Source organism: Prionailurus viverrinus, chromosome A2, assembly GCF_022837055.1.
Source record: "Prionailurus viverrinus isolate Anna chromosome A2, UM_Priviv_1.0, whole genome shotgun sequence".
Lineage (NCBI taxonomy): Eukaryota > Metazoa > Chordata > Mammalia > Carnivora > Felidae > Prionailurus > Prionailurus viverrinus.
This window is the reverse complement of record NC_062562.1, coordinates 13,289,045-13,313,980: the sequence shown is the minus strand read 5'-3', so window position 1 is coordinate 13,313,980 and position 24,936 is coordinate 13,289,045. Positions and strand designations below refer to the sequence as shown.

Genomic DNA, 24,936 nt, shown 5'->3' with positions numbered 1-24,936 from the left:
ATCACAGGAGCCTGATCCTTCTTTCGAGTCTGAAGCTTCCACCCCCAGAGCATCTCCTGCAGACCACTGCTCACAACCCTGGGGTAGGGAGGAAGCACTAGGCCTCTAGGGGTCCTGGCCACGGACTTCTCCGTCCTGGAGATGTCAGTGGAACCACCAGGGGGTGTCACCCTCAATCCTGAGACAGTCCTGGCTTATAAGGAAATTGCTTCTTTCTTCAATAAAACCCACAATCTACAGGGTGGAGCAGAGGCAGCAAAGGGTCTGGGTTCTATGCCACGTGGAGCAGGGACTTACTCACGTGTGCTATGCATGTCCCTAGGAGCCTGGGCGCTGTGCTCGTTGGGATGCTCATTGCCGTGTGGCCTGCCGCATGTATGTTGGCTGCATGTGACAAGCCCTGCCGTGCAGGGCCCACCCCCTAGTCACCTGCAATCCCACTATTCTCAGCTAATGGGGTTCAGGGACCTGGGGAGCAGATGCGGGGCCGGGTGAGTGACTGGCTCTGTCCTGTTCTTGCTCTGAGCATGGGACACTGGAAGCCTGGTTCAGGGTCCGGCGTGTGTCCCCCTGGCCTGTCCCACAACCCGGCAACGAGTCAAAGTTGGTGGGGTCTGGCCTCCTCTGGCCCAGTCCTGTCACGACTCATCGTGCAGGGCGGGGGCGCCGTCTCTCCCGGGGATGAGGCCTCTCGCAGCTGCCGGGTCCCCCACTCTGCCCAAGACCCCCCGCCCGGGATGCCACACACGTGGCCTCACCTGTGAGGATGATGTTGGGGATGCTGCTATGGCTGGGGTAGCCAAGCTGCTGTGTGTCTGGCAGGCTCCCGTGGCTGCCCGTGAGGCCCATCATGGCCGCCTGCGAGTAGTTGAGCGTCGAGCCCGGGCTGTACAGGCTGCTGGAGCTGATGGCGTTCTCCATCATGTTGAACTGCTCCAGCTGCCAGGGGAAGCACACAGGCGTGAGGCCGGCCCTGCTGAGCCCCTGGCTATTGCCGGCTGGCCTGCCCTGTGGCAGCCGGGACCACCTCCTCTGCAAGACGCCCAGCACCCACGCTCAGACACTCGGGGCTGCTGAGCATGAGATTCTATGCCCAGGGTCTCCCCCTCCGCCCTCTCTGAACCTGCCGAGGCCTGCCTGCACACGGCCCCCTCAGGGCTCACTGGATGGATGGATGGATGGAAGGAAGGAGGGACGGGTGCGTGACCTGCTCCAGGAAGCGGCCAACCCTTCTCATGCCCACACGCCCCAGACCCTGGCCTCCACGCGGAGCCAGCTCTACCTCCCGGCAAACCCACATGCACGGCCCACGCTGAGGCACCGATGCTACAGCCACTGCCTGTCCCTGCCAGTGTTCACCGCCCACCCTTCCTCCCCCTCTGCTGTTGGCCTCATTCTGTGGGCCAGGCACAGATGCCTGGGGAGGCAAAGCCAAGCCACCCCTTCCAAGGCCTGGAGACAGGAGGGAGCCTTAAGAGCGAAGCTCACGCCCGAGGGGCGGGCGGGGTCCGGGTAAGCGTCCGGGTAAGCTGTGGGCGCTGTGACCCGGGCACCCGCTCACCTGGTGGGACAGAGCATTGGCCTGCCTGGCCGCCATCTGCTGCTCATAGTACGAGTCCCCAAACACGCTGCCCAAGGTGGAGGAGTGCTGCAGACAGAAGAGAGGCCTGCTGTCATCACGGTCCCCAAGACCAGGTCGGGGGCTTGCTGGGGCTCAGGCTGGTTGTGCCCACAGGGAGGCCCCTGGAACTTCCTGGAGGATGCTCAGGATAAAGAAGGCTGAGCATCTACCTTAGGCCTCTTGGGAAAGCCCACAACTTCCAGGATGGAGGGGTGCCTGGCTCACTCTGAGCAGAGTGCTCCCCAATCTCAGGATGTTTCTTTCCGCCACCTGCTCCTGGGGGGCCTCAGTACCCCAATAGCCCCCAAAGAGCCATCCCCCATCTCCTCTACTTGAACCCAGGAATGGGTGACCTGGTTTCCATCAGATGGAAGACAGGGGGGCCACAGGGATTGGGAACCCCGCCTGAAGGGTTCCAGAGTAAAATATGTGACCGGGGCCAAGGCAGTAGGTGCTCTGAATTTCAGGATGAGAAGCGTACTTGGCGAACCTTGTCAGGCCCCCAGGGAGACATGGGACATGGTAGCAGGCCATACATGTGGACAGGACAGGCGCACAGAGCCAGATGCTGGCCAAGCGAACATGAGACAGGCACACAGAAAGCCCCGTCTACCTATCTGTCCATGGCTGCCTGCCTGGGGGACCCGAGGACCCATGGGTGGGCAGGCAGCCCAACTCCCATTCTTCCACGGCTAGCCAGGAGACAGGTCTGCTCCCAGCAGAAGAGCAGGGGACTGGGGACCCTCATAGGCAGAAGAGATACCAGAAACAAGAGCTTGGAGCCCCTGCTTATTCCTATGATGCCAGAGAGAGAGAGCAGGATGGAGCCCGGTGGGACATGGATGGGAGGAGGGACAGCCAGTGCATCGTGGCCAGACCTCACATGAGGCACCAGGCCGCAGGAAACAGATCCCCAGCCCGGACACAAGTCTGTTTCCTCATTGGTCAGTGGGCTGAGAGCAGAAAGAAAAACGGCCAATGTGGCAAAAATGCCACCTTTGCCCTAAATATAGCCAGCTTCAGGTTTGGAAAAGGGGGCTGCAAGGTCGTGGATGGTTTCCCCATAGAAGAAGCAGCAGGTCTGTTCTGGGGTACCTGTTTCCAGCCCCGTGGCTTTGGACCCAAAGAGGCCCAACACAAGCAGGGGACCCAGGCTAAGGTTTAGTTTGTGAGGCTGCCATCAGAGTTTGCCAGAAAGGTCTGCTCAGGATGGAAGGGAGGAGCACAGCACACAGTACCAAAGGCCAGCTGCCTAAGGCCCGAGGTGCAGCCAGACAGACACAATGTCCACTCGAGGCCGGGGAGGTGAGGGGAGGCCCCGGCCCACGGGGCCACTGAGTGCAACCTAGGGATCCAGGTGCAGCATGAAGCCATGCCTGGCGCCGCCCACCCAGCATGGTCTGCCCCCTAGTGGGCCTCTTGGCCATGTCAGGCCCATGTCTGGCTCGGTCCAGGTGACGTGACAGCCCTGACCTCACAGCCACTTGAGCGGCCCACCTCCCTTGCCAGCACCCAGCGGATGGATGGACAGACCAACACACAGACACGGGCTTCACAAGACGGCAACACGCTTTCTGCCGAGGATGGACCAACCCGCCTTGGTCTAGGCAAATCTCTACTGAGAAATCTGCTCCACCCCCGAATTCCTCTCCTGCCTCCTGTACAAAAAGAGACATTATTCAAGGACCAGCCTCAGGAATAGGCCCCACTCACCATTTCCCCCTGCCTGGACCAGCTTCTCCCCTCCCTCGCATCCCATGACGCCACGTGACCAGACTAGACACTTCTCGGGAGCCACCAGGGCTCAGAACCGGTGTCGATGTATCCAGAGCCCACAGATACCAAACTGACCTCTGGCCTGCCCTGAGCTCACTGGTGCCCTCCCCACCTGCCTACGGAGCAGGAAGCTGCACACAGATGGTCCCAGCAGGACCCAGGCCACTGTTGGGTGGTGGAGGAAGGATCCTAGGAGAGCTCCTCCTACAGCAGATGGAACCATGAGAACAGCCTTTCCTGAACAGGACACCTGCCATCTCAACACACAGGGGCCCATGTGGGCGTACTTCTGAGAGCTGGGGAAATGGGGACAGCGGGCCACACGTCCCCCGGACCAGGGAACTCAACACTGTTCTTGTATGGTCCTGCCTGGTGAGACGGCTCTTCTCCTTCTTTAGGAGGGGAGGAAAATCCTTTCTCTTTTGTGCCCTGGACCAAAAATGAGGCTTCAGGGCCTCGGGCACTGCTAAGAGGCTCCTAGGAGCTTCTCAGCTTGGTGACATTTTGGGGACGGCGTGGTGGGGTCCTAAGGAGGCTCTACAGCCTGGAAATTTCGGGCCCTGATGTCAGCTCTGTGGGCACCTCTTCTCTGGTGCAATGTTGCAGACAGAATTTGGTTATAAGCTGAGAGTTGTGCTAAGGGGACTCCTGAGGAACCCAGATGGGGGTATGTTGCATGTATGTGTGTCACAGGTTGGGGTCCAACCGCATTGGGAAAAAACCCAAATCTGATGGATGTGGTCGAGTCCTGCCTGTTGCCTGGGGCAAGCCGCAGTCTCCTCATCTGTGAGATGGGGACATGGACCCCACTCAGAGAAGCTTCCTGTGAGGACACACCCTTCTGTGAGGCAGAGGGAGAAGAGTCTGAGGAGTCAGAGCCCCAGTCACAGGCCAGCCACCGCCTCAGCTGTGCCCCAGAGCAGGTGGAGCCCTCCTCCACTCTGGGGAGCCTCGGGCGGGCAGGGCCCGCGTGGGATGTGTGCACAGGCTGTGGGACCCCGGGGTGACCCTGGCAAGAAGCCTGGGGTGTGGCCAACACCAAGGTCACGAAGGCAGGCGAGGAGCCCACCGCCTCCAGCTCGGCTCCGCACCGGCCACAAAGACACGGCGGGGAACGTGGCAGCTCCTGAGCCGGGCCTGGTGGGGCGGCGCCTTCTCCTCCCCGCCCCAGCGGAGTGGACAAGATGGGATGGAGCGAGGCACAGATGGTAGGGGACGCGGGGGGGGAGGGGGGCGCGAAGCAACGCTGGGGCGCGGGGTGCCGGGAGGGGGGAGGCGGTGTCCCCTTACTTGCGGGGAGCTCCCGGGGGAGAAGCCTTGATTGGAGACAGGTGAGGTGGGAGACTGGTTAGCCGGGGAGCCGGCACTAGTGCGGTACTGCTGCAGAGCCGGCGCCTGCGACGACAGACAGGTCAGGACGCGCGAGGGGCCCCGGGCCTGGCTTCCTGGGACTGGCCGTTCCCCGCCGAGCATCCCCCCGAAGACCCCCCGCCCAGCGGGTGAGCACGGTACCAGGAGCACCTGCAAGTGGTGCGGGTCCCTGAGCCCTGTCGGAGCCTGGGGCCTTTCGGGCACATGTCTCCAAACCCAGCTCCCGGAGGCTGTGGGGGGGGGGGGGGGGGGGGGGGGGGCGTGGTCAGAGAACCCAGCTTCACGGAATCGCGCCGGAGGACCGTGGCGGGGGGGGGGGGGCGGAGGGGGTCCACCTTAGCTTGGCAGGCTTCAGAGCACCCACACGAACACACACCCGCACCCACATACACACGTGTGCACACAGCCATACCTGTGTACACACAGACACACCCACACGCACGTGGGCAACACAAGGCCCAGGGCCGGGCAGGCAGCCGCCGCCTTCTGCTGCCGACTCTGGGCAACAGCACATCCTGCCCACCTCGAGGGGTGGTGGGACCGACAAACAAGGCCATGCGGGGCACACCGCAAGACGTCCGGTACCCGGCAGTCACTACACCGGCACCGCTTGGGACGAGCCTGATGCATTTGCTGTCCAGAGACCTCCCAGGGGCGGCCACCTCCTCACCTGAAGGATAGAGGGCCTTAGCTTCTCACCAGGGGCAGGACGGGCTGGGGCAGGACCTGGATTTAGCCCCTGCTCTGGTCCCAGTCCACCCAGGACCTGCTGTGTGCCTCTGGGCAAGCTCCCTGACTTCTCTGGGCCTGTTGTTCACTGAGGCCCGGCTGACCAGCCCAGGGCCCCATAAACGCTCGGTCTCCTCCATTTCCTCAGTGGCCTGTTCTGAGTAGTCTGGAATAGGGGTTGAGCCTGGGAGGGGCACCGGGGTACAATAGGCAAGGTTATCAGTGTGGGAGGCGCCAGCACGGTCACTCGGCAATGACCGGTTCGGGCCTTCTCAGAGTTGGAAAGAGGAAACTGTCCAGAGGGATGTTCTCCTTGCTCATTGGAGGCTGCACGAACTCAAGAAAGAGGCAACCAGAGCCCTTGCCCCCAAGGGGCACAAGGCAACAGAGAGCCCTGGGGGTGGAGGGGTAACATCTGTGCACCTGGCCCAGACATCCCTGCCTCCGTTGTCTGCCCAGCTCAAAAGTGAGGCATCACCGCTGGAGGGCGTCAGGGAATGAGGTACTCCAAGCAGGCTCTGCCATCAGAGCTGCCCCCACACCAGCCATGTTTCTGACAAAGAAAAGGCTTGTGCGCATTCTTGTCCGGGGGACCCCTGGGGTTTGCCCTCTGAGGGGTCAGAGCAGCTTGGAAACAGGTCTCTCTTCACCTACCCCACCCAGCTCAGGGGGCCTAGTCTCTGCAGAGCACATCATGTTTTGATGACACTTATCTTGGGGTTGGCAGCCAAGGGCTGAGTGGAGAGGGCTTGCTGTACCCTAAACGTAGTCCCCATTGCTCTAAATATAGTCAAAGATAGCCGAGACCACTCCCTTCCCACCAGGGCAACCAAGGTGAAAGTCTGAACACTCGAGAAGGTTTGGGGGTGCAGAGGTCAAAATCAAGCACCCATTATCCTGAGCCCAGGTCCAGGCAAAGGGTCCCATGGTCTGAGCTGTAGGACCCCAGGCCCCAAGCAGGGAGTCCCATGGTCTAAGTTGCACGTCTCTGGCCCAGGGCACTGTGCTGCATGAACCACAGGGCTGGATTCATCCCTTCTCCTCCAAGTTCAACTCTGTCCTCCTAAGTCCCAGCAGTCTGTTCCCCAGGCCCTGAGAGTTCTGTGTCCTCCCTGCCTCCAAGGGAGCCGTTTTTGGATGGGAAGGGTTGAGTACTGGGCATCAAAGGGTATGGGAGAGGCTTTGCAGTCAGACACAGTATAGTCCATCTTGAGTGAAGTTTGGGACAAATGATCCCTGCTTGTGTCTCAGCTTCCCCATCAGTACAAGGGATGACAACCTTGGCCCGGCAGTGCTTGCTTCAGCCCTGACCCCTGGCCAAGCTGGTCTTGAAGGGGAGCCTTGAGGAGGCTTCAGCCAGACACACCTGAGTCTTTGGGTCTTGGGAGCCCAATGAGGGTCTCCCACAGCCCCTGGGATCCATGAGCCACCCCCCCACCCCCCCCCCAGCCAGGCCCCATACGACCCCATCTTAGGCTTACCGAGGTGATGTCGATCCCCATTGGCGGCTGGCCCGGGTTCTCTGGGGGGGACTGGGGGAGAGAGGACGGTACCGTGACCGCGAGCGGGGGCAGCTGGGGCCCCCGCGTCAGGCTGGCGCTTGGCATCAGGGGGCCGCCTGGGGGGAGGCCGACGGGCACCTGTGGGGGTGGCGGGGGCGGCTGCTGCTGGGACGCAGGTGGTGGTGGTGGAGGGGGCTGTGGCTGTGGCGGTGGTGGCTGCTGGGAGCCCGCCTGGGTGAAGAAGGCGTAGGGCAGCTGCTGCTCCAGAGACAGGGCATCCATGGCCACAGCCTGGGGGAAGAGGAGGGCGTCACGTGGGAGGCCACTGGGCAGAAGAGGCCAGACTATGAGTACCTGGTCCCCAGGGGGGCCCCATGGCCTGGCATGCTCAGCAAAGATGTTATGGATAAACAAAGAGACATCCAGACCTTGGACCCCCTAGAGAGGACAGGCCTTTCCCAGGGCCACAGAGGGTTAGGCTGCACCTGGACAGGACCTGGGCTTCTAATCCAGCTGTTTGTGCCCTGCACCCAAGGAGCCTTTCCTTTGCCACACGCCGAGAGGCGGGCACTACCTTCCATACCCGCTCAGGCTCAGGGCTCCACGCTCTGGCAACCCGGCAGGCAGCCTGTGCCTAGACCACTCTGGGTGATGGAGATGGTGGTGTGGCCACTCAGTAATGATCAGCTCAGGCCTTCTTGGAGTGGAAAGAGAAATTTTTCCTGGTTAGAGGGAAGTTTTCAACATTTGTGAGTCTATATGGACAGTTCCTGGGGCAGGCTGGGGCTCCTGCCCTCTCAGGGAGGTTGGATGTGACCAGGAGCTACAGGATATAACACAGAACAGAAGGCCCAGCCTCTAATAAGTGGCGGTTACATGAACAAAAAACAGTTTCCAGAAAAGGCATGCAGGTCTAAGGGAGAAGGCACAGGGGTCACAGATCGAGAGACTGAAGACACATTGCCAGAAGCTACCCATGGCTCTGTCTGGATCCTGATCTGAACAAGCAGGCGGGAGACACAGAGGGCAACGGGCTGAGGCCAGGCAGTGGAAGGTATGCCTATCAGTTGTGTTATAGGTAGATAGTGCCATTGAGGTTATGTTAAAAAACAGACAACAAAAATATTACCTATTAGGGATTTAAAAAAAAACAGGCAAAACGGACAAATTCCTGGAAACACACAAACTACCAAAGCTGATCCAAGAAGAAATAGAAAATCTGAATAGACCTATATAGCAAGAAAGGAGATTGAATCAGTCATCAAAAACCTCCCAATGGAAAATATGTGGAAATCACATACCCAATAAAGGGTTAGTATCCAGAATATATAAAGAACTTACAAAATTCAACACCCCAAAACCAAACAATCCAATTAAAAAATGGGCAGAAGACATGCATAGACAGTTTTCCAAAGACATACAGATGGAAAAGAGACACATGAAAAGATGCCCAACATCACTCATCATCAGCGAAATGCAAAGATCTATCACCTCGCACCTGTCAGAATGGCTAAAATTAACCACACGAGAAACAACAAGTGTTGGCAAGGATGTAGAGAAAGGGGAATCCTCCTGCACTGATGACAGAAATGAAAACTGGTGCAGCCACTGTAGAGAGCAATATGGAGTTTCCTCAAAAAGTTAAAAATAGAACTAACTACCCTACAATCCAGCAATCCCACTACTAGGTATTTAGCCAAAGAATACACAAATACTAATTCAAAGGGATGCATGCACCCCAGTGTTTACAGCAGCATTATTTACAATAGCCAAATTATGGAAGTGGCCCAAGTATCCATTGATTGATAAATGGATAAAGAAGATGTGGGGGCTCCTCGGTGTCTCAGTGGGTTAAGCATCTGACTCCTGATTTTGGCTCAGGTCATGATCTCACAGTTTGTGGGCTTATGCCCCAAGTCAAGCTCCAGGCTGACAGTGTGGAGCCTGCTTGGGATTCTCTCTCTCTAGAGTCTCTCTCTCTCAAAATAAATTTAAAAACTTAAAAAAAAAAAAAAAAGGAATACTATTCAGTCATAAAAAAGAATGAAATCTTGGGGCACCTGGGTGGCTCAGCTGGATGAGTGGCCAACTCTTAATTTCGACTCAGGTCATGATCCCAGGGTCACAGGATTGAGCCCTGTGATGCTTAGCATGGAGCCTGCTTGGGATTCTCTCCCCCACCCCCAACCCCCGCTCAAGCATCTCTCTCTCTCTCTCAAAAAATGAAATATAAATAAATAAGTAAAAATAAATTTAAAGAAAGAATGAGATCTTGCCATCTGCAATGACACGGATGGAACTAGAGAGTATCACGCTAAGTGAAATAAGTCAGAGAAAGACAAATACCATTTGATTTCACTCATACGTGGGATTTAAGAAACAAAACAAACGAGCAAAGGAAAAAAAGAAGAGAGAGAGAAACCAAGAAACCAAGTGTTAGCCACAGAGAACACACTGATGGTTGCCAGAGGGAAGGCAGATGGGGGGACGGGGGAAATAGGTGATGGGGATGAAGACGTGCACTTGTGATGAGCAGCGGGTGATGTATGGAATGCTGGATCACTGTATCATACACCTCAAACTAATATTACACTGTACGTTACCTACCTGGAATTTAAGTTAAAACTTAAAAAAAAAAAAACCCTTGGGGCGCCTGAGTGGCGCAGTCGGTTAAGCGTCCGACTTCAGCCAGGTCACAATCTCACGGTCCGTGAGTTCGAGCCCCGCGTCGGGCTCTGGGCTGATGGCTCAGAGCCTGGAGCCTGTTTCCGATTCTGTGTCTCCCTCTCTCTCTGCCCCTCCCCCGTTCATGCTCTGTCTCTCTCTGTCCCAAAAAATAAATAAACGTTGAAAAAAAAATTAAAAAAATTAAAAATAAAAAAAAAACCCTCAAATTTCCCAACAAGGATAGGCTAAGACCCAGGGGCTTTGCTGGTGAATTCTACCAAATATTTAAAGAATCCGCACCAGTGTTTCTCAAATGCTTCCAAAGAAACAAAAGAGGAGGGAATGCTTCCTAATTTAGGGCCATAAAGGCCCTAAATTGACTAAGTAAAAAAGAAAAGAATCAAATTACTGAAACCAGAAACAAAAGTGGGAACATTACGACCAACTTCAAAGAACAGAATTAGGGGGCGCCTGGGTGGCGCAGTCGGTTGAGCGTCCGACTTCAGCCAGGTCACGATCTCGCGGTCCATGAGTTCGAGCCCCGCATCGGGCTCTGGGCTGATGGCTCAGAGCCTGGAGCCTGTTTCTGATTCTGTGTCTCCCTCTCTCTCTGCCCCTCCCCCGTTCATGCTCTGTCTTTCTGTCCCCCAAAAAATAAATAAACGTTGAAAAAAAAAATTTTAAAAGAACAGAATTAGGAGTGCTATGAATGATCATATGACAGCACACTGTACAATCTAGATGAAAGAGACCAATTCCTAGACACATATGAGCTACCAAAAAAAGCAGAGGAAACAAAATTATGGTAAACTGAAAAAATAAAAAACCTCTCTAAACATCTCATTTTGGAGAAATTCAACTAGATCCTCAAGAAGGGAAAGTGACATAAAGAAGGACACCCAGTCACACAAATCTGCCCATGACAGCTACAAGAGACTCCAGGCCAGTACTTAATACGTTTTCATGCGCTTGAAATTTTGACAAATAGCCAGAAATGTTGGGAACGTTTGTCTTCAAGGTTCTATAGGCCCCTGGAAGGAGAGGGAGGCTTCCCTGAGGGGCAGAGCAGGCCACGCCTCCCCGCCCCACCCCACCACGCCCTCACACCTGAGTGATGGGTGACAGCTGGGAAAGGGTGGGCGACACCTGCTGGGCCTGCTGTCTCCTTGCCTCTGTGTTCAGGGACAACGGGCTGACGCCAGCTGGACGGTGCTGTGGTGAGGAGCCTGGCGTGCTCATTCCTGAAAGGGAGGACAGGAGAGAAGGGTGGGCATGACTCTGGCCTCCAGAGGGCTGCTCACACACCTTGGTCACTGCTGGGAGCAGCCCAGGCACTCAGACAGAATCCATTGTGTCCTAATCACCAAACCCAGGGTGCTCCCCTCCAAGGCCCCGATACCTGTGTAGACTCTGTTCTCTTTCCTGCTCCATCCCCATGCTGGCTAGCACTATCCCACTGATCCTGCCATCCCTCCCAGGGACGTGTCCCACAGGCCCTGCCAATCAGCACTTCCCTGCCTCTGCACCACCACATGATTGGCCCCCAGATGGACATGTGACCAGACTGGCCCAATGAGAGACTGCCCTGGGACTTCTGATGGAACGCCAAGAAGGGAGGTCTGGAGCTGTGTGAGGAGAGCACCATATGGCCGCAAAGGGAAGAGCCAGCTGGAGAATCAGGGGCTGAGGAGAGGCAGCACCTGAGCTCTAGATCCAGCCACAGTGGTGCTTCCTGGTTTTGGGAGATGATTGGTGCCCCTTTTTTTGCCTAAACTGGCTTGGGTTTTGGTTAGCTTCCAGCAAGCTGGTCCTGCCCAGATGCTTCAGTTTCGCCTACAGCTTCATGCTCTCAAAATTGTACCACCCTGTAACGAACTATTCCTTCAGCCAGATCTCCTTTCAGCCCCAGACCTGTGCATCTGGCAGCCCCTCCCCCATCTCATGTCCACAACCTTCTCCTCTCACCTCATGTGCTCTCCGTGCTGGACCATCAGCCCTGCTGGGCTGCCCAACCTAGAAACTCAGTTACTCTCTCTCTACTTCCAACACCCTTGCTCCCGATCGAGCTCCTGTCAGGAGGGCTCCGTGTTGCCCCTTCCGTCACCCTGGCCCCCTCCCCCTGGAATCCCATCCCTGGACGTGCCTGTTGTGAAGGAGCTGAGTGAGGTCAAGTTCAGTATGGAAGCAGTTGGGGCCTGCTGGGTTATCCTGGGGCATGGTGCCAGGGAGAGGCCTCCTGATGCTTGTGGGAGCCCTGGGGGATTGGCTTGATCTCCCAGTCGGTCTCCTTGTCCTTGAGATGGAAACGATAACAGCCACCCTCAAGAGTTCACTGTGAGGCCCTAATGAGGTTGGGAGCAGGCTCTCAAGACAGTCTGCCCTGCAGTCAAGGCCGGTGGTGTAGAAGCCTGACTCACCTGGGGTAGCTGGCCCCATTCTGCCGAGGGCCGTCAGATTAACCTTGTTCCAGCAGGTGAGATGGCAGGTTCACACGCCAGTGTGAATGCGCCCAGCACACACTGAGGGGAGATGACGGGCGGCCTTCTCTCCGCCCAGGGCGGCTGCGCACTGGCTGTGTCATCTGTGCGAGGCAAGCCTGGTCACGCCTGCACTTCCCCTCAGTCGCCCTGGCAGCTCCACTTAGCCGTGCACTGCAGGAGGGCCTGGCAGAGTGCTCCCAAGGCAGAGCCCCGGGTTCCAAGTTATACACAGAACTTGGGCCCCAGAATCAAGCTGCCGCAAACACAGCAGCGTCAAGGGGGGCACGGACAAGAAGCCTGAGCAGGAAGAGTCCGGGAGATGCCTAGTCAGGGAACACAGTCGGGACCACAGGCTGCTCCCTCCTCTTCTCTGAGCATCCACTGCCTCTGACATCCTTCGGGTTGTGAGCACTCAACACCCCGGGAGCAGATGTCAGGGCTCAGTGAGCAGCAGAGGCAAATACCAAGAGAGGGTCAGTGGGGCAACAGGGGCAGGAGGGGCCTGTGGCATACGAACTCGACCCACCACTGCTGGACCTTCTGATTCTTCAAGAGAAGCCAGAAGTCTAGAGTTTTACACACACTCTCCTGATTTTCGGATGTTGATTCAAAGCATCACGCATGCAATCATGGGCCAGACAAAACACACCGGTAGGCTGGATTTGGTGCTTGGGTTGCCAGCCTCTGTCTATCTTGAGTACAAGGGAGTTTTTAATCCTCTGCTGGGCTGCAGAGTGAGCTCCTGGTCTCACACTGGGCGGCCACCACCCCAGGAGAGGCCAGTTGGGCTGGGAGGGCGGACGGACGCCTTGCTGTTGAATTCCTTTTGGCAACCTGGATCACCTTTGGGAAAAGGAGTGAGGCCAGCTGGAAGGGAAGTCTGGGGCGGGCAGGGAGAGCTGCCAGGGGAGGGCAGGCCAGGTGGCAGGGGCCCAGCCAGAGGCACGCAAGCCTCGTATGCGGGGCTGGCAGGCCTTGGAGCTGTGCCAGGAAGGAGGACCCGGGCCTGCCCTCCTCCAGGTTCTGGCCAACGACCAGGAAAACGACCTCAGCAAATGTTTAAGAGAACGAGAGGGGCCGCTGTCTCCTTGGAGGCAGAAGCCTCCCATTCTTCCTCGAGGGGCTCACGTTCCAACTGGCGGGTGGGCTGGGGGGGCCATCTCCACGTGTGCCAGGGGCCAGCGGCTCGGCTTGATTTAAAATGCGCCCAGAAAGCGGAGCCCCTGCCAGGCGAGCAGCTAGAGCGGCAGGTTCGCAAACAACCGAACACATGTCAGACATTACTGGGCTGACGCTCCCAGCCAGGCGGGCCAGGGTCTGGGCCCCACGCTCGGGGTCTGCGCTTGTTCCCGCGTCTATGGCTTTCACATGTGTTGTGTTTTCCTGTGCTTGTTTAGACTCGGCATGGGCTGGAGGTGCACAGCTCCTGGGCGGGTGCTGGGGGGCTGCCAAGGACCCTCTGGAGGAGGGGGTGGTGCTCTGGAGGCCACAGCAAGACGTGAGGAGAAAAAGGGGGGCCAGGAAAACAGTGGTGCCTACAAAAGGGGGCCCCTCCAGTGTCCCCAGAGCCAACCTGCTGGTTTCTTGCTTTGCATAGGCCTGTGTGGACCCTCCCTGCCCACCCACCTCTCAGGGGGCCATGGGTCTCAGGATCCCCTGAATCTGTTCACTTTGTCCCGGGGGTGGGGGGGACAGTGGAAGCTGACGCCCTCTGCCTAGTGGCTGAGCCTCGGTGGGCACGGGGCCAGGTATGTACACGCAAGAACAGAGCCTCAATGCTCTTAGGCCGGGGTCCTGCCCCGCTTTTCACTGTTCTGGCCTCTATTTCCTAGTCTAGAAACCTACGAACACTTGCACTGTCCTTAACACCCCTCACCTGCCTCTGGTCCTGTCAGCACCAAAGCCCGGAACAACTCCGGCTCAAGTGCCTCTGTTCCCTATAACGTGGGCCAGACAAGTTCACCTGGAAGTCTCTCTACAGTGTTCAGTGGGGCCCTGCCCTGGCACTGGCACCCCTCCTGATAGCCTATTCTCCCTGGGTGGTTAGAAGGGCTGTGGCAAATGTGAATTAGAGCGTGTGATTCTCTCTCAGAAAACCCTGCATGGTGCTGCCCACCACGCTTGGGACAGAGGTAAGACAGGCAGATGGACTGGGCGAGCATCGGCTCCTGGGCAGGATGCAGGGCAGCAAGGTAGCGCTCTCACCGGTCACCAAGTCCTGACATGTGTGGACTCACAGAGGGGTCCACATTCTGCCCATCCCACCATGAGGCTGTTGGGGCTGCCTTGTGTCCTCCCTGGATGCAAACCCACACATCCCACAGTCAACATGGGTGCAAGAATCACACTGGGGACATGCGGGTCATAGTGGGGACATGGGAGAGCCAGGCCTGGCCCAGGGAACAGATGAGAGCAAAGTAGTGACTCAACAGCAGCAGGGTAAATGAAGAAAAGCAAGAGTGAGAGGCTGGAGGTAAGAGTGTGGGCAGGGGGCCACAATGGCTCATTGAGAAGAGGTGTGAGCAGGGATGGGGTGGGCGAGGGGTCCTGCAGCCACCTGGAGGAAGAGGACTGTGGAAGAGAGGTGGCACATGCCAAGGCCCTGAGGTGAGCTCGCTGGCCAGAGAGGAGATGGTGTGGGGGGCGGGAGACAAAGTCGGAGGGTGAACTGTAGTTGATCTCCCGGGACCCAGGGGTCTCAGGTTTTCACTGGGAGGGAACCGAGGACCCGTGCAAGATCCTGAGCAGACGAGAGCCATGAGGTGATGGCCATCCTGGCTGAGAAGAGGCTGAGAGCTGGTGGGGGAGGTGGGCAGGCAGGTGGAGGCCATGTAAGGTAGAGAAGGTCCAGGTTGGCCCGGGTCCCAATGGTGGGGCTGACGGGATGCATCGACAGGTCAGGGCAGGCAAGAGAACAGAAGAGGCAAGCCACTGGGAAACCGTGCTGCTCGTCCCCAGAGAAGCAGGGTTGGGCAGCACTGGGAGATATTAGGAAGGTGAGGGGCCCATGGGATGTCCCCATGAATGTGGCCTGGACTGGAGTGTCCCAAGCAGGTGGAGTGTGGGGGGAGCAGGTCAGGACTGGTCCTGGCCCTCCATGAAGAGCTGAGGACAAGGAGAGGTGGGGGGGAAAGCCTGGCACACCCCGGCCGGGTCAAACTCTTGGGGGCTCCCCTCCTAGAATGTTCTGGACTCACCCAGACTCTCTGAAGCCCCCAGTACACCCTCAGAACCACTGTCTGATCCCTGGGGACACAGCTGAGTTTTCCCACCCCCAGGCCTTCACCAAAGCCATGCCCTCTGCCTGGGATGCCTTTCCTGGGCAATATTGGGAAAGCCCAGCCCCTGTGGTAGGTTCTGCCTCCCACTCCATGCCCAGCATTTTGGATGTCACCCTGCTAAATCTTCATCCAAACCCATGTGTTGTCTTCACTAGCTGCTCAGCTCTGCCAGGGAAGGAAGTTCTCCCGCCTTCTGGCCTGGCCTTACCCTGGTTGGCGCCGCCGATGCCCAGATGAGTCAGGTTGGCCGCGAGGTTGCCGGTGCTGCTGGAGCTGCTGAGCGCGGGGAAGGTGGGCTCCTCAGGGTCCAGTGGGGTCGGGAGGGGGGAGGGGAAGTGTATGTTGGTCAGGTCAGGCAGGGAGCCCCCTGTGTTGTGGGTGGCGGGGATCAGGGCTGTAGTGTTTTCCTGGTCAGCGGATGGAAAGATGCTGGGGGGAAGGCCAGACAGAGGGGGTAGGTGAGCTCTCGCCGGCCCATTCTTCCCCAGAAGCTGTGGCGGGGGAGCGAGGTGTCGGGGGAGACTGGTGTGAAAAGATTAGGTGCTGCCATGCTCAGAAAAGGACTGTCAGCCTACACCTCCAATGGGACCTTAGGAAGCAGCCTACCTATCTATGCAGGATAGGAGGCTGGGGTGAGGGTCCTCCTGCGGCTCAGGGACAGGGGGTGTCTGAGGAGCGGGCAAGCTGGAGCTGAGCAGGGGTGGTGGGGGCGGGGCTCGGCCACCTCAGGCAGGGAAGGGGAGCAGGGCCCCATATCCCCCCCCGCCCCCTGTGAGGCTCGTTGACTGGCGGCCAGTGGCGGGGCGCCCCTCTTGTCAGGACTTGCAGCCTGTGAGCTAGCGGACAGGAAGCCCTGGGGTCATCTGAGCGGCCCTGACAGCCCTGGGCATGCAGGGTGGGCCCTGCTGAGACTTACTTGATCCCGGGGACCTCGCAGGACTTGGGCCTGGACCCCGTCTGAAAGAGAAGACAGCGGACACTGAGCGGGCCTCCTGGCGTGCTGTGGCTCCTCAGGGCATGGCTGACCATGCCACAAGGGCCGGAGACGCTCAGCAAGAAGGGAGTTTATCAGGTCCTGGAACGTCTCACAAACCAGAGCCAGGCAACCTCAAAGGCAGAGGGGCCTGTCCCAGACATGCCCAGGGGCAAAACCAAGAGTTATGTGCAGAGGGGTCTCTACAGCCCCCACCTCCAGCCCCTGCCCTTGGTGGCAAGCAGGCACATCCAAGCCTAGCTGTCTGCCCGTAAGCTGGGCACAGCAGAGGAGTGACATGGTCCCTTGTCAGCAGGCATTTGGGGAAGACGGTGGTTTGTCCGGTCTATACACCCGAAAACCCCAGGCACCACCTCAGCAGTGGAGCCACTGGAAACGTGGGCACCCCGAACCAATCCCCCATTCCATTCCTGGATCAGAGTGGGAGGGGATCCCGGGGCAGGGGCCACCTCTGCTCAGCATCCACTTGTCTACGGCACGAAAGTACATCATGTGGGGCAGCATGAAGAGGCTCAGAATGGGCACCATGAACACACAGAGGGCGCTCCCCATGCCCCTAGCTGACCCACCTTCCCGTGGTCCCTCAGCTATGGCTCCCACAGGGACCGTGGTGCTGTGCGTGCTCCCACGCACCCACCACCTGAGGATGAAGACTTTGCCTGCCCTGTGGGGCTGGGAAGGGGGTCCCAGGGAAACCCTGTTGGCAGCAGGACCCTGGCTGGTTTCCTCCTCTTCGGGCTGGGGCCACTATGCCAGCCGAGAACTGTAGGCTCTAGGCAGAGCCCCTAGACTCTCATTCAAGGACAAAGGAGGAAACCCGCCGGATGGCGGCAGACATGACCGGACAGAGCCCGCGTGCTGACGGAGGACTCCGGCTGTGTCACCTTCCCTCATTCTCCATCCGCCTCACAGGCCCTCAGGCTGATGTGTTCTTTAGGGATTATCAGATAAGAAGGTGGATGCACTGGCGGAGGGCTGTAGACTCCATGTGCACACCCAGTGTGTGTGTGGGGCGGGGAGGGGCTGGGGGGGGCCCCACAGTGACTGGGGACCCTGAGGGGTGGTGTGTGACCAGCAGCATTAAGCCTCTGCAGAAAATGCCAGAGGGACAGGTTTGTACTTGGCCACTGGCTCCTTAATTCTGTGAGTAAACACTTGCTTCATTACCGGATTTTTTCAAAGCGTGATGACAATGACTTTCTAAAGAACCTTTCAAAAGCATTCCACGAACATTATGGAGATAACCGTGGATTTCTAAACAGTATTAAAAATTCACCCATCGTTGCCCCCCCCCCCCGCCCACCCCACTCCCCACAAATCCAGTGGAATTCCTTTACTGACATCCTTGCAGCCACATCATTTTGCGTGGTAGTTAAAAGTTTAGCCATGATGCTGGGCTCTGCCGCCCTCTTTTCTCACTCCCAGGATGTCGAGTGTGTTTGCACCAACCCCCACCATCTTCCCTGTCTTCATGGTTCAGCAGCACATTCGGCTGCTTGTAACCCTGATGTCTTTCCTTACCCACTCACCTCTCTGCGACTAGGTGTTTCAGTGGCTTTCCGATTTTGTTCGGGTTGTCAGAATTCTTTTCGAATTATTTTTCCCCCCGAATATGAAAATCCTATGCCTCTTTGTGCAAAACTGGAACATGCAGACACGGATAAAGGGCTGACAATGGCGCCCGCACCTGACACTCGAGGGGACACGCCCCGTTTGCATGTCTCCCCTGGGACTGGTCCTATCACACCCAGGCATCTGTGTGTACACCCTGGCATACCTTGGAGATACTGCAGCTTCAGTTCCAGAACACCCCAATAAAGCAAATATCACAGTAAAGCAAGTCAAGTGAATTTTTTGGTTTCCCAGTGCACAAAGAAGTTATGTTTACACTATCCTGCAGTGTAAGTATGCAATGACAGTGTTTTAAAAAAACAAGTTATGTGCCTTTAATTAAAATACTTTACTGCTGGGGCGTCTGGGTGGCTCAGCTGATTAAGTAACGGACTCTTGATTTTGGCTCAGGTCATGATCTCATGGTTTGTGAGATCGAGCCCCACATAGGCCTGACAGCGTAGAGCCTGCTTGGGATTCTCTTTCCTTTCTCTCTGCCCTTCCCCCACTCATGTTTTCTTTCTCTCTCTCTCTCTCTCTCTCTCTCTCTCTCTCTCTCTCTCCCTCTTTCTCTCAAAATAAATAAATAAACTTAAAAAATACTTTATTGGGGTGCCTGGGTGGCTCAGTCAGTTAAGCATCCAACTCTGGGTTTCAGCTCGGGTCATGATCTCACAGTTTATGAGTTTGAGCCCTGCATCAGGCTCTGCGCTGAGACTGGAGTGCCTGCTTGGGATTCTCTCTCTCCCTCTCTCTGCCTCTCCCCTGCTCATGTTCTCTCTCAAAGTGAATAAATTAAAAAACAAAACAAAACAAAACAGTTGGGTGCCTGAGGAGCTCAGTTGTTAAGCATCTGACTTTGGCTCAGGTCATGATCTTACAGTTCATGAGTTGGAGCCCCGGGTGAGCCCCACTTCTCTCTCTCTGCCCCTTGTTCACTTGCACCCTCTCTCTCTCTCTCAAAAAAAAAAGAGTTAAAAAAATGATTTCTAAAAATGTTAATCATCTGAACTTTGAGTTGTGATCATTAATCAAACGTCACATAACAAATAATGAAAAAATATGAACAATTCCAAGAATTACCAGAATGTGACACAGAGACACAAAGTGAGCAAATGCTGTTGGAACAATGGTACTGATACTCTTGCTCAACACGGGGTTGCCACAAACCTTCAATTTGTAAAAAAAAAAAAAGCAACACAATAAAGCAAAGCGCAATAGAATGAGGTGTGCCTGTCTATCTCGAAATGTTTGATGCTTTATCCTGTTCTTTCCACAGAACAGTACCATCATGAGTGTCACTCATGCCTTTAAAATTCCTTCAAAAATCCCAACTCACCATGTGGAGAACTTTCCGCATGGGGGACTGAGGATGTTTTCATCCTCAGTTATAAAACCCCCCTACTGTCGAACATTCAAGTTCTTTCCAGTTGATTTCGAAAGTTCTGAACACCTGCCTTTGAGGAACACATCGCTGTTTGTTCATTTGTCACCTCCCTACGATTTTCTGGGTGGGGGATGAGCAATGCATGTTGCTGCCCCTTTCACCACACCCTGACCAGCAATGGGTTTTAGTTTTTTGTTGTTTTTTTAATATTCAAAATAGATTTGGTGTTAAGTGTATTTTGTTCTATTCAAATTCTTTGAAATTTGTACCCATGGCACAAATTCTATCTTACCACTAGACATCTTATAGGTTGTTGGGAAATTTGTTTCTGGACCTGGAGGTAATACAGAGATTTCAACTCAACTGAAAATTCCAAGTAGACTTAATGGAAGTTTAAGGATGACTGTAACCATGTATAAACAATGACAATTACCCAATACTATGGGTTAGCAGAAAGATCACAGGCTAAGAATTAGGAGGTATAGGTTCTAAACCCTGAGCATCTTCACAGACTTGGACAAATAGGTTCACTATTTGTATGTACTGTGAAATGATCACCACAGTAAGTCTGGTTCACAGCCAACGCCATACATAAAAATAACGGCGCACTTCATGAATCTGCGTGTCATTCTTGTGCAGAGGCCATGCTAAGCTCTCTATGGTTCCAATTTTAGTATAGGTGCTGCCACAGTGAACATGGGTTTTAATTCTTCATGGCTTCTGACCAGTATAGCAGGTCTATTTAACCCTAATGGCAGGCCTGGTCAAATCTGAGTGAGGTTCACACTTCAGGGAAGGTGTGCTATTTCTCTACCTTTGGCTAGGCTATTAAAAAAAAGATCAAGAAGGAAAACCGTTTTTTGAAAGCCCTTAGACTCTTACCTTCTTGGTATCCCATGCTTGCTTGGGAAGATTCTTATCTGTCTCCGATGTGGTTTCCTCCATTCCTGGGACTGTTAATAGTAAGACTGGGGTGGGGTGGGAAGAGAAAGAAAATCAGAACCTTTTCACTTTGAAGCTATGTGGCACCAAAGTGGGGAGCTTCCCTGACATACACAGGGTCATAACCATGACACAAGTGTAACTGCCCCAACAGTAACTTCTGGGGACTGCACTAGAGTACAAAAAAGGGTTTTCATTCAAAACAAAACAAAAAACACTTAAAAAACAAAAAACAAGCCAGAGACCCTGTGATTCAAAAAGAAATGAAAACGGGAGCTCTGGAGCTGAGGACATGTATCGATTCTGCCTCCCATGGCAGGTCCTGGAGGCCTCAGGTTGCAGAGAACAGCAGAGAATTTCTCCCGGCCTCCTCACCCTACCTGCCTCTTTGTGGTCACCTGCATCCATGCTGCTCAATATGAGCCGGGGCTGGCTGGTCTACTCATGGTAGCTGTGGCCTCATGAATTAGTCGCAATGCCAGCCAGCCCCAGAGGAGGAGCGGAGGGCAGGGAAGGTCTGAAGGACTGGATGGGCATCATTTAAGGCCCTGGAACCAGCTGTGCCTGAAGGCCCCTTTCTTAGGACCTTTTGGTTAAGGTGAGATTAAACACTTTCCTTATGAGACCCAGTTTCTTTACACCTATTGGAGGTTCAGTCGTTCACTTTCAATAGAGCCACATTGAACACAGCTAGATGGGTCAACTCCTCCTTCTTAAAAACCAGAGAGACTGAACTGTGGGGGGGTGGGAGAGAAGCCAGGCTAACCACCTCTTCCCCCCCCCCCCCGCCCCCATCACTTCTTGGGCCCCTCGTGGAGAAACAGGGGCAGGTAACATGTCTCCCCTCTCCCCAGGCCAAGGACAACTGGACTCCGAGCTGCCAAGGGCCTCCTGGGTTGCAGCTCCTTTCCCTGGTCACAGAGTCCCAAGAGATGACACTTGCCCTGGAGAGCCTACCCTGAAAGCCCCATTTTCCTGGGGAACCCACCAAGGAGACGGCCCCTTCAAGAACAGCTGCCAACATTGGGAACAGGAGTGAAACACCAGATGCCCTGTTCTCTTCACCCCCGGACATTTGGAATCCTCACTTTTATTATAGAGACAGTTCCTTCTGCAATCTCACCTTTGCTGTCTGATGAACAGGGATCCCAGGAAGATGGCATGCGGAGAGCCCCCCCCCCCCCCACCTCCCAAGGGGTGAAATTCTGGTTGATAATCCTTACTCTATAGCAGAAGCTCCCTGGTATGTTTACGCGTTCACACAGTGCAATGCTACTCCAAAATGGGTGTTTGGACCTTAACTGTATGTGATCAATTCTCTGGTTTCAGTGCCTCTGGGCAGATCAAGCCTGCTGGGGTTTCCTGAGGCCGGCCACACAGCACTGTCCTTCTCTTTAGGTGATGGTGCCCCAGTTTTTCAGATGGCATGCACCGTCCTAGAAGGTCCTGGGGACACCGCCCCAGTGCCCAGCTCTCCCTGAGGAGAGACCAGGGGCCTAGGCACCGATCTGCCCCAGGGGTGTATGCATGGCTCGGTCAGAGAGGAGCCTGGGGAAGAGGTGGGAAAGCAGCAGCCCCTTTCCCACCCACAGTAGGCAGAATGGGCATATTCTGTGTGAATCAAGAGGGTTCTGAGCAGCAAAGCCAGGAAGTGTGAAGCCCTGGATAGAGCTGCACCTAAAGCCGAACCTCTCTAGCTCCGGACTGCTTGGTCATGAGCTGATAAATGCCTCCTTCTGCTTGGCTTGCTGCCCACTACAACTGACAGAACGTGGAAGGCCCCCATCTGTGGGGCTATGGCCTGAATCCATGAGTGTTTGCAGAGGCTGTTTTCTCTGCCTAGAAAACTCCTGGGTACTCTTTAAAACCCAAAGCAAGCAGCACCATCTCTACAAGTTTCCACACCCCTCCCCTTGTCCCATAGCACTCACTGACTCTTCCTTTGCAGGTCTCTCCATCTTTGAGTTTGTGACCTCTGGGAGCATAGGGGCCACCCACTGGACTCGCCTGACCCAAGGAACGATGCCCGTCAATACCTCTTTTCTGGTGTGCATCCTGGGACCCGCCCGTAAAGGGCTCTGGTTGGGTGGGTGTCATTGTGCTCTGGTGCAGGGCAGAGTCAGAATTGGTCCTGAGGAGAGGAGAGAGACAGTGAGCCTTGGCCCCAAAGCGGACGATGGGACAGTCCTGGCTCCACTCTATCCAGGACATGATCAATGGGACAGGGTGGGAATAGTGGGTCATTTTTGTGAGCTGTTGCACCTGCATAAAACCCTAAGGACATTGTTCTCAAAAGAACCACAGGAGTGACCGTTACTTTGATCTGCAAAGCCGTTGAAGACAAAAGCTGCAGCAGAGATGTCCCTCCGTTCCTAACCAGCTCCTCCCTACCCCCATCCCCTCTGTAGGCTTCTCAGCTTTAGGGAAAGGATAGTGCCTTCCTGCTGATACTCTCTGGAGAGGGGGCCCAACGGTCCCACAGTGGCCCAGTCTTGGGGGTACAAGTCCCCAGGCCATCACTGGGTCTCCTTCTGGTGACAAAGACCAACGGGCAACCCTGCCCCCGAGGATAATCAGTTACAAACCAGGTGTAATAGGCAGGAAGGGGAGGCAGTGATATGAGGCTCAGAGAATGACCCAGAAAGAATGCAGCCTCTGGGGAGGGGAGGTGGCATGAGGCAATATTTGAGGGGCAAGGTCTTGGTTCAACCAGCCCAAAGGCTGCCAGGAGCCCTGCCTTCTGCACTGGGGACAGAGTAACTCAATGTGCTTCCAGCTGCCAGCTGCAGGTGCCTGCAGAGAAAGTCCCAGAAGACCGCCTCAGGCACCCAGGAAAATGTGGGCACCCACGGGGAGCTGAGCAGATGAGCAAAGGTGGATCCAGCCACATGGCTGGCACTCTGGGGATGAAAGTAAGAGCAGCATGAATCCAAAAGGGACATGCCAGCCGCTGAGAGTGACATGGAGGAAACAATTCAAGGAGAAGAGCAGGCTATAAAGGACTAGGCTGGCTGAGTCTCTGACCCTGGGGCCAGCCCAACAGTGAGAGGCTGGTCTGGATCCTGGCTCCCCTACCGGCTGTGTGTCCCTGAGCAAGTATTCTGACCTCTCTGTGCTCAGTTTCTCTATACTGAAAATGCAGAGAATAAAAGCTCACCTACTCCACAGAGCTCTGTGTGTTTTATGTTACTAAATGAATATGATGGTTGAAATATGGCCCGATATATAATACATGCTTGGTAGGAATTTAATTACGTTATTGAATTACACATTACATTATATATCGTATTTCATACTTTTTTTTAACAGTTTGCTTACTTTGGTCTTTGTTTAATGAAATCATTCATATATATATAGATATATATATCTATATATCTATATATATACATATATATATAGATATATATATTACAAAATCTACCATTTTAACCATTTTTAAGTATACACTTCTCTGGTATAATTGTATTCAGACTGGTGTGCACCTATCACCCATTATTTATTATAGGTATTAACTATGGTATTATTATTCTAGACCTCTGCAGACGAGGACATTATTTTTTTTTCCTCTTTCAGGTACATTTTTGTGTATTCCTAATCTTCTGGTAATAAATATAGAATACTTTTATAATCACACTTTCAATGACTGTTCAACAATGTGGGAAACCACTCAATATAGTATGAAATGGAAAAAGGCAAGTTACAACACTGAATATCTAATGTAATCTCAACTCTGTCTATGAAAGAAAAAAAAAAAAAGTCATGGAAGGAGGAAAAAAAAATCCTGGAAGACTCCAAAGCTATGACCTTGGTGTTACAGGGATAGAGCTGATTTCTAGAAACTTCTGGATACTTCTTAGTTTTGTCATCTTAAAGTGACTGCATCTTGGTTTTCCAAGCACAAGCATGATGTAAGTTTGTTTTTGTTTCCAACAAGAGGGCTGAGGGCCGGCTCTGGGTCACTGACCTTCTCCAGCTGGTGTCCGCGGGCGGCGAGAGGTACACGGTGCCGTATGGGCAGCTGTCCGCTTGAGTGTGAGTTAAGGGGACAGCGCTGTTGGCTCAGGCCCCACCCCGAGCCCCAGGAACCTCGTGGCCAGGCTGCTGGGAGCCTGTGAACAGCTGGGGCCGCAGGGCGGGGGCCTTTCCTGCCTGGCTGCGAGCAGCCCCCGGGGTTCAGCCCTATCCACCTAGCACTCAGCACTCACCCCCTGCAAGCACACGTGCAGGCTGCACCCTTTCCAAGAGGGGCCTCGGCTGTGAAACTGGGGCCCATGGGGGGCAGTGGGGAGTCTGGTTCAGTTGACCTGGGTCTTGACTCTTAATTCTAGGCTGACAGGGCGGCTCCCGGGGCCTGAGGGCTCTGTCTGAGGCCCAGCTGGTCAGGCTGCCCCAGCCACGGAAATGAGAACCGGGAAAGAACAGGCTTCTCTGTTCTAGAATGCTGGGGGTCCCGAGAGCAGCCACTCAGGCTCCAGTGATGGTCGGGGGCGGGGGGCCTGGCTGGCCAAGCACCAAGGGGCGGCCAAGTCTTAGGGGGTGGGGGAGAAACTCCTGACGATCTCTGCTTGGCCAAGG

The 24,936-nt window shown here is 55.1% G+C and overlaps 1 protein-coding gene and 1 non-coding gene across 11 annotated transcripts in view; both read right to left on the bottom strand.

Annotated features, from left to right (window-relative positions):
• The window catches only part of CRTC1 (CREB regulated transcription coactivator 1), a 76,543-nt gene that overhangs the window by 6,315 nt on the left and 45,292 nt on the right, over nt 1-24,936 (bottom strand). For 2 of the 10 annotated variants that reach the window (XM_047843025.1, XM_047843029.1), the window contains 11 exons: nt 24,326-24,387; nt 22,398-22,492; nt 20,302-20,387; nt 16,344-16,384; nt 15,636-15,856; nt 10,774-10,907; nt 7,138-7,290; nt 6,979-7,029; nt 4,688-4,792; nt 1,562-1,648; nt 759-939 (listed from right to left, as the gene is read on the bottom strand). In XM_047843025.1, the coding sequence (XP_047698981.1) occupies nt 759-939; nt 1,562-1,648; nt 4,688-4,792; nt 6,979-7,029; nt 7,138-7,290; nt 10,774-10,907; nt 15,636-15,856; nt 16,344-16,384; nt 20,302-20,387; nt 22,398-22,492; nt 24,326-24,387 (1,216 nt within the window). Of the gene's footprint in view, nt 1-758; nt 940-1,561; nt 1,649-4,687; nt 4,793-6,978; nt 7,291-10,773; nt 10,908-15,635; nt 15,857-16,343; nt 16,385-20,301; nt 20,388-22,397; nt 22,493-24,325; nt 24,388-24,936 lie in introns of all 10 variants that reach the window. The other 8 variants (XM_047843014.1, XM_047843022.1, XM_047843023.1 and 5 more) reach the window with 6 other exon arrangements.
• On the bottom strand, nt 20,014-20,115 carry LOC125161354 (U6 spliceosomal RNA). The gene has a single exon (XR_007150569.1). It is a non-coding gene; the product is annotated as a U6 spliceosomal RNA (small nuclear RNA).